The following is a 9,155-nucleotide window of genomic DNA, read 5'->3' as shown; positions in this document are numbered from 1 at the left end:
CTGAGGTAGGTGAGCGCCCGGGGAGGGCACGGGGGGCTGGGCTGGGAGCGGCAGGTGGGGGGAGGAAGGGAAGTGCGGGTCTGTGTTCCTGGGACAGGTAGTTTGGCTGCAGACACACCTGGTTCCCACCCCTCCTGCTGCGTCTGTCGCCACGTCCGAGTCTCCTGCAGTGGTGGGGAGAAGGGAGCGGAGGTGGGGGGGGGAAGGGGCTGTGTTCCTGGGACAGGTAGTTTGGCTGCAGACACACCTGGTTCCCTTCCCTCCTGCTGCGTCTGTCGCCACGTCCGAGTCTCCTGCAGTGGGGAGGAGAAGGGAGCGGGGAAAGCCCGGAGAAGCCGGGATGGAGGAAACCTTGCTGACATCAGCCCAGGGTCCTGCCGCACCCGGGCTGTGGGCAGGAAAGAGGATTTATGGATCAGCCGTACGTAGCTGGATCTACAGGATCTGCAGATCTCTGGAGGCACAGCCTGTTCCCAGCAGGCACCAGGTTGTCTCAGGTGTTTCAGGAGCAGCCACCCCTCAGGGCAGGGAGGAAGAGGGGCCTGCAGGACATTTTGCCAACTTCCAAAAAGCCTCCTCACCCCTCAGGGAAGCCAGCCTGGTCCCACATGTCTGCACAGGGAGGGTGGCAGGCACAGCAGCTTTCCAGGAAGCCCCTCATATTCTCATGGCAAAAGCAGCTCGTTAGTTTTTTTGTTGATTGCAAACTCAGCAGCACCCGCGTGCCCGAGCTACCCTGCTTATTGAGGAGGCTTACAGGGGCCTGGATGCTTTCCAGAGCAGAAATAACAGGATTGCCTTCGTGGTGGAGTCGCTGCTTGAAATGCAGTCTGTGTGTTAGCACAGGCTTGAAAAATTCCCTGCGAAAAATCTCACTGCCTGGGCTTACTCTGTGTTCCCTGGATTACTGCAAGTCTTTGTCTCTTTGGCCACATTACACGTTCTGAAGAGAGGAGCTCAGCCACAGCACTTGGATCTGCCTCTAACCAAATTTGGGAGCATGTCACCCATATGCTTAATGTCTCTCTCGAAGGTACTTACGTGCCTAGAAACACTTTCCCCCCCGTGTGCCTTTCCTCACCCGTGGAGGAGAGCTCCCACAAAAGGAGAAACAACAGAAATTGGTGGATAAACACCAAAATTGCACCACTGCGGGGTAAATATGAAACTCATAAATATCCAGCTGTCTGCAAAAAGTGGATTCGCAGGCACGGAAGCAGCTCCTCTCCGTGACAGACACCAGCATGTGCTTGCAGGGCCATTGAATCCCATCCCAGTACTGCCATTCTGCCAGGAGCAGCCGGGGGAAGAGGGAAGGGCTGAGCCACCCACCCCTCCCCGGAGGTGGTTTTTCCAATTTTAAAAGATATTTAAGAATTCGGGTGCCATCCTGTGTCGTCAGCAGCATCAGAGGCTTCCAGGAGATCCACACCTCAGTTCTACCATCGATATTTAAATGCTCCTTCTACCCAGGCAGGGACCAGGGGAGCTGGAGGGGGGCAGTGCAGCCCCCCCAGATCCGGGCTGCTGAACGATGCTGTGTCCGCACGGCTCCTGTTAGGTTGATTTCACACTTCTGGGAAGAAATGTCAGCAGGGAAACACCAGGGTTGGGAAACCTGCAGCAGCCGAGAAAATGTGAATGAACAAACATGCAGCAAAGGAGCAGACACGGGCACAGGTTTTCCTGAAAATCATGAGACACAACCAGACGTTACTGCCAGGGCTGGAAAAGAAACAGAAGAATTTATCACTGCATTAATAACCATTTACCAGTCACTCCCCGTGGAGGAAATGGATGACACTATTAACATTATTTATTAGGCTTTGAGCTCAGCACAGTGCAAACTGGGGGGATGGCCTGGCCGGCTCAGAGCAGGGCTGTGATTTAGGGAGAGCTTCACAATTTCCCAGGACAATGACAGGTTGGAAAGGGTTCAGCGTCCTGCTGTAAGACATGAAAAGATCAGGGAGATGGTTGTTAAAACCAGGCAAATTCAGATGAATGCTGAGATGTTCCTACCTGTGGTCAGGAGGCAGTGGGGCAGGTTTCACTGCTGTAAAGCCCAGTGCAGGTGTCCTGCAAGGGGTGCTCTCCTGGGCCGGCACGCTGGGCAGCAGCAGGATGCTCAACTGCCTGCCTGTGCCACCAGCAGCTTCAACAGGTCCCTGTAAGCATGGGGAGCTGAGCTCAAGCAACTGGAGAAGAGCAGTGCTTAAGCAATTGGGTTACCAGCAGGACTTGCTGGTCAGGCCAGAGCTCAAGGTCTGGTTCTTTCCACCCCTCAGCTCTCGCCTTAACAAATCCTCTAATCACAGCAGCAGCTCCCATCTCCCAGACTTAACCCAACTGGAAACCTCACGTTAAAATCCAGGTTTTTCTAACCATGCCTGTGTCCATCTCAGGTTCAAGAATTCACCCATGAGGTCTCCATAGTGCAAACCCCCAAGGTTCAACCACAGCTCACTCGGATTACATTTCTGCTGCATCCCATTTCTGTGGGAGCTGCTGCCCTGCACTGGGGCAGTTAGCAGCAGGATAGATAGATCTGAAGAGAAGGGAAAGGGCCAGGAGGGCTGTAAGGGTGGGTGACCTGGGAGGAGGAAGACATTGTGTGATAAACCACGTTACAACCCTGAGGTTCATGTCAGCCTTAAAGACCACAGAACCCCTGGACTGCTGTCATCAGCAGTCTGAAGTGACCCTGTGGCAGAGATAATGCAATTAGGGGTGGGGAGAAACAAAGATTCTCACACAGTTTTCATCCATTATAAAATTCATTTTAAATCCTATCCATTATGTAAATGTGGTGTGACACAAATGGGCTCTTCTCTTATTCATGATAGCACCAGAGAGGCACTGAAGTGCTTCAGTTCTCTTGAATACCAGGGAGCCTGAAACAGGTACTTTGAGCTCAGCAGAACACAAGAGCTGATTTAAACTGAAACAAGATAAAATTTCACCAATACCAGAGTTATACTTTTCCACAAGAAATGCATTTTCCAAAACCACCTCCCCTCAAGGAGGGAGGTGGTTATCACTTCTCTGATAACCCCACTCACTGCACCTTGGCAGAGCTTTGCTATTAGCCACAAACACAGAAGCAGCTCCTTTTCCTGTAGACAAGTCCATCTCCAGAAGTTGTTGTGTGCTCCCCCCCGGCTGAGCCTTCACAGATGGGCTGGTTTGGTTCCCCTACAGTGGACACAAAGTTGTGCTGTGCCCCCCATCCCATGGTGGGATGGCTTCACCTTGGGCTTTGGACAGTCAGCACACATGGGGACTCCTTTGAGTTCAGCCTATTCAGAAAATTAATTACAAGCAAAACCAAACAATCCAAGATGAAGTGTCTCAGTTTGATCTTCCTCCCCTAAAAGGCAGCTAAAGGATCCCCAGACTGAGATCACCAGACTGGATGCTCAGCCTCAGCCACTTCTCAGTTGCTGGCAGGGACACACAATCTCTACTCAGGGGCTCAGAATTTGCAACTTCAGTCACAGGGGCCTGAGTTCAAATATGTTTTCTCCAGTCATCTGCAGGGATAATAAAGAACAGGTCAGGAGATGCCAGAGCTGAGCATTAACCTGGTCTCCAGCAAGGAGAAGCTGCAGAGGAAATAAAAGTCAGCTTATAAAATTAACTAGATAAGAGTGTCCCAAAGGAATCTTCCACTAACTGGCCCAAAAAAAGCTGCTTTACAACAGCCTACCTCCTGGGAGAGAGCAAATAAATCCTCCTTGAATCAGAAACTCCAAAATTTGTCATTTACATGACAGAAAGAATTCCACAAGAACCATCAGTTAACATACAGTTACTCTGGTATCTTCTTGCCAGTCAAAATTGTGCTGTAAATAACCTCTGAAAAGCAGTATGTGTCCCCAGGTAGAAGCCCTGCATGGTCCTGCACATGGGACCTGGCTCAGGCTTACCCCATCAGCTGGAGCAGCATGTTCTGGATGCCAGAGAGGTTCACAAAGTCCTTCCAAATGTTCTTCCAGCATCTCCTAGACATCGGTGCCAACTTCCTTATTCAATGGACAAGACATGCAGGTGTTAACCCCTCTCTGCAGGCAGTGCCTGTATTTCCTGCATCTTGGCATGATTTCCTGGTGGGATGGAGCCCAGCCAGGTGCAGGAGGGGTGCTGGGGCAGGCACTGGGCCTGTCCTCTCCAGCCCAGCTCAGCAGAACGTGCCACCAGAGCTGGCACCGCTCAGCACCTCTGCCATTGCACCTTCCAGCCAAATCCAGCAGCCTCATCTCTGGGACCCCCATGGTGTGGGGTCCCCCATGGTGTGGTGACCCCCCTCCCACACAGCACACTGCAAGCTGGAGGAGGGATGAGCCAGGAGACTAGAAGGCCAGGATGAGGACACTTCAACCTCCCTTTCTGGAGCCCAAAAAGACCCTCCCAGCATGGGCTGGCAGTGGTGAGGGGAGGTGAGCTGAGACACCAGCTCAGCTGCAGGCAGGGCAGGTCCCATCACCAGCAAATACAGCTACATTGAAGAGTAGGAACCTGTGGTGGCCAAAGGCAGAATGAGAAAAATTATTTGTAATTCATGTTTTAAATTGATGAGCAATCAGTGTGAAAAGCTCTTGGAGGGAGCAGCCCTCAGAAGGTACCAGAGGAGAGTTCAGCCTTGTCCATGGCACTGGGCTGGCATGCACGTGCCACTCCTCTGTTCCCAAACAAAACAGGCCCAACTCCAGTTTCTCTGTGCTACCAAGGGTAAGGAGCCTTAAAAACACAGCAAGTTTGATACAACAATAAAAAGTAAACTAAGTTTTACCACGTTTTATCAGAGATTTCCAAGCACACTATATTTCCCTTTCTCTTTCAGAACACAACTGCTCCTATTTCAAGCACTTCACACCAGGAGAGAGCTCAGAGATATTTGAAGTGACCACCCAAAAAGGTAAGAATGATCCTGAAAAATATTTTCCTGAGGCACACACAGGATCTAAGGTAAAGGGGGTGCCCAAGATGCGGGTTTGATCCTGGTTGCACTGAGAGCAGTAAAAGACTTTATACCAGATACCAACAGCTGGGAAAAATGTAAAAAACAAGGTCAAATGTCACCTTCCTGGGGAGAATAACTGTTATAGATGATCACACTCCTACATCAAGTGGGATTTTACTCCAAGTTGTCCCACAAATACACAACAATGTCAATAGACACAAAACCTGCAAAAAGTCTTTTCAGCATCAAAATGACTTTACTACATTGGCACAATCTGCCACACTCTGACCCTTTGCCATCAAAGGGTGATGACTTTAATAAAATCTAAATTAATAAATCACACCCCAAGCCTTGACTCTGAAAAGAAGTGCAGAGGGTCTGGGAGGACCGTGAGATATTTTGTGCTTTATAATGATTTTATACGGAAGTCATGTAAAACCAGAGTGATGAGTGGAAGGAAGAAACCAAGGTCCTACAAAGACATGCACAGTCAGTGTTTACAGAGCCTGGATTTTGAAAGCAGTTTTTCAGAGACAAAATTCACATTTCTCAGAAGTCCCTGATCAAGGCAAATATTTTTAGCACTCATTTAACGTGCCGTCCTCTCTTTCTCGCCCTCTCATTAAGGACAAGTTCCTTTCTAGTTTGCCATACGACACATTTTACTGTGGAGTAAATGAGCTGATGATTACATTAAACATATTAACAATCTGCTTTGCTTCCATTGGAAGTTATCATGGTGGAAAACCCTGCAGACAGGTTTTCTAAAAAAGCATTTTCCTAAAACAGAAATGGTGTAGAATTTTCAGTGGCTAGAAGAGCCCGTATCTGAGCTACCTGCTTTTGCTCATCTATATAAATATTATCAGAGCCAGCCATCTGATCTTAAAAATGTACCAAATACCTTCTTAGTCATTTCAGAAACAGACCATGAAGACCTCCTTTTCTTTGAAGTGAAAGAAAAAGCTTGAGCCACAGCAAAAGGTTTTACATCGAAACGAAGCCTTTCAGGCAGTTCCAGCACGTGGTAAAGAGAAACATTAAGGAAATCATAATAAAACAGTGGCATCAAAAGCAGTGAGAACAAAGAGTGATCTGCTGTTCCCTTTCGCAGCAATGGTGATGATTTGATGGGAGCTAATTAGTAACAGACAAAAAAATTCTTCATTATTTTTGCCTGGGAGGTGGTTTTTTTTTAATGGCTTGAAAGGCAAATATCACCAGGCACAGTGATGTTCATGCATGACTACACGTGTTAAATATTAAGCTAAGCTGAAAACCAAGGCAATACATAAATGAAGGCCTGAATTATTCAATTAGCAATTCTTCCCCTCCATTCAGGCCCCGAAATGTGCTTTGGCTGAGGGAAGTGTCCAGCACACATCTGAGCTGGCTTAGATAAAACCAGGACGTTTTACAGAGGGTTTAATCCTACGCCCTGAAGAAGCTGGGTTTTCACTGAGCTGGAAATTGTGGTCTTAAAGGAAAAAAAAAGACAAACAAACAACAAAACCAAACACAAACAAAAAAGCTGCTGTGCAAACACTTCACCTCTGGCCTCCTGCCTGCTTTGCCTGCGTGGATTTGGAGCCTGTGGAGCCCACAGCTGCCTCTCTGCTGTGCTACAGCATCGGCACCACGCGTGGGGCCTTGCCAGGGCTCTGTGATACAGACCCGGAATAAAACCAGCAGAAACTTTTATTTACTGAGAGCAGGGTGTGGAGTGATGGAAGAAATGTGAGCGTGGAGCCTGGTAAGGCTTCAACAGTAGCATCTGCACAGCAAGGCTGAAACCACTCTAGGCCAGAGCTTCGTCAGGCCAGTACAGCTGCCATTTGCTCTTTCAGAAAGTGTTTCCCCCTCCTGCTCTGCCTTTATACCCTTTGCATTCCAAAGATACACGGCCAATACTTGCCCCTGCTTTTATGGGAGGGAAATACTCAATTCACCCAAGCCACCTCTCTCCAGCAGCAGGAGAATACACATTTCTCAGCGTGACCTACTGCAGAGTCACCCCAGCTGATGGGAGCGTGCTGGAAATTTGCAGCATTTGCAATTTCTGGTGTTTGTTTTGCTTTGGCAGAATACAGCATTTCAGCTGCAGCCATTGCCATCTTCAGCGTTGCCTTTGCAATCATCGGAACAATCTGCGTCCTCTTGTCCTTCAGGAAGAAGAGGGATTATCTGCTGAAGCCTGCCTCCATGTTCTACACCTTCGCAGGTAGGAGAGTCAGTGCTCATGTACTTGCACCCAGGACAACAGGGAGAAACTTACACAGCTCCTGAGAGGCTGGAGATACTTCTAAAAATGCCCTGGAAGCAGCATTTTCTCCCTAGCTAGCAGCTTCTCTGTATTTTCTCCAACTACCTTTAAAAGGGGTACTTCTGACATATTCAGTTAAGAGTCAAACCAAAGAAACAGCTCATCCAGGCCCAAAATACAGAGCTGTCTCCCAAAACCATGCAGACTGCATGTTTACAAAAGCTAGGAATATTTGACATGCCACAATGACTGAAAGACAGAGGTGCACATTGTCACCTTCAATACCAACGTCACACACCGTTTGGAGAAGCTCCCTAGAGAATGCAATTATTCCTCCACCACTTTGAGCTTCCCATCCAACCCTGTCTAAAAACCACACTCAACAAGCCACCAGCTGACTTGGCTGCCTGGGTCATGGCAGAGCTCCAAGCAGTGGAGAAAGTTGGTTCCCTCAGCCCCTGAAGCCACCGACTCGCCTGTGCAACCCCCTGCAGCTCCTGCTCGCAAAAAAGACAGATGAGGGGGTTAATTAAGGGTGAAAAATTGACAGCCAGTTACTCAGCCCACTGCTTCTGTCTTCCCTTCAGGTCTCTGCATCATCATCTCCGTGGAAGTCATGAGACAATCCGTGAAGAGGATGATTGACAGTGAGGAGACAGTCTGGATAGAGTACAGCTACTCCTGGTCCTTCGCCTGTGCCTGCGCCGCCTTCGTCCTGCTCTTCGTCTGCGGCATCGCCCTCCTCCTCATCGCGCTGCCCCGCTTCCCCCAGAACCCCTGGGAGACCTGCATGGATGCAGAACCAGAGCACTGATGTTCCCAGCACCCATGAAAGAAGCCAGAAAGCGTTTGGAAAATATTTGTATTTTTTAAAATGTCTGGATCTCACTACACAGTGTGCACTCCATTACCTGAGTCATTACTGTACCAGGGCATGTTCTATTGTCATTTTTGCTTTTTTTTTCTCCTTTTTTTTCTTTTTAAGAAATCAGAAAGAGCACTCAGGACCAGCATGGGCCATGGAGTTGAGGGGGGGAGACCCAGGAATGCAGGGAGGGGACCTGAGAGTGCAGGGCTGGGATGTGCATCCATTGTGGATGAACAGCACATCCCAATCTGGGGATGCCTCATCCTGTTCTATTAACATCCACCCTGCCCTGTTCTATTGAACAGTTCAAGGAAGAAACTAATCCCAAAGAACTTCCCCCAGCATCAGGATAAAAATTTATCCTACAAATTTACACCCTGCAGTTCCTTTCTTTTGAATTAAGCACAAAAAGCCTGCAAGATACAGTTTCTGTTCCGCTCAAAATTTTATAGGAGAGCCAAGAAGTACTGAACATTAAGAGTGGTATTTTTCCTTTAATAAAAAGCATAATCTTCCACTAGCATGATTTTCTGGAAAATTATTTTGATGGATGAATCACTTGGCCCATCAAATTCTGCTGGGTCCAGAATGACAGTGTAATTCTGGATGGCATTTACTGTACGGAGCTCTCATTTGTTCCCCCTGAATGGGCTTCTTAAGAGCACCAGGCTCTGCTCACTGCTTACGTACCTCAAAATACCTCCAAGGTAGTTGCCAAGAAGGAAAGAACTCAGAAACACTCAGGAGAGTCAGCCCCAAAACTACTCCAGAAATGCATCACTGTTGATGCACACGTGAAGTGTTTTTCCAAGGGATCACTGGGGGGGATGCTGTGGAGGCAGAGCCCCCCAGTGCTCAGCCCCTATGGCACTGGGGGACCCCCAGTCCCTCTGGCCAAGCCCTTTACCCCATCACAGCCCCCCCAGCATCAAGAGGTGGGTCTCTTTCTTTCTCTTTTTTTTCCAGTTCAATTTTCAGAACCTGCTCAGCATTTCCCCCCAAGAAGGAAAAAGTTTGTGGCTCACACTGGAGTTTTTTTCACCTGGTAAGTTTAAAAAGCA

The 9,155-nt window shown here is 48.6% G+C and overlaps 1 protein-coding gene across 1 annotated transcript; it reads left to right on the top strand.

Moving 5' to 3' along the window:
• The first annotated feature begins 340 nt into the window (after positions 1-340).
• On the top strand, positions 341-8,170 carry CACNG1 (calcium channel, voltage-dependent, gamma subunit 1). Its single transcript, XM_010002792.1, has 4 exons — positions 341-683; positions 4,808-4,918; positions 7,047-7,184; positions 7,814-8,170. Exons 1-4 carry the CDS (start codon positions 341-343, stop codon positions 8,038-8,040), a joined length of 819 nt encoding a protein of 272 aa, XP_010001094.1. The 3' UTR covers positions 8,041-8,170.
• Positions 8,171-9,155: the final 985 nt, after the last annotated feature.

This window comes from Chaetura pelagica, unplaced genomic scaffold, assembly GCF_000747805.2.
Source record: "Chaetura pelagica isolate M959 unplaced genomic scaffold, ChaPel_1.0 scaffold47, whole genome shotgun sequence".
NCBI classification, from domain to species: Eukaryota; Metazoa; Chordata; class Aves; order Apodiformes; family Apodidae; genus Chaetura; species Chaetura pelagica.
The sequence above is the reverse complement of the archived record's forward strand: the minus strand, read 5'-3'. Positions and strand labels throughout refer to the sequence as shown.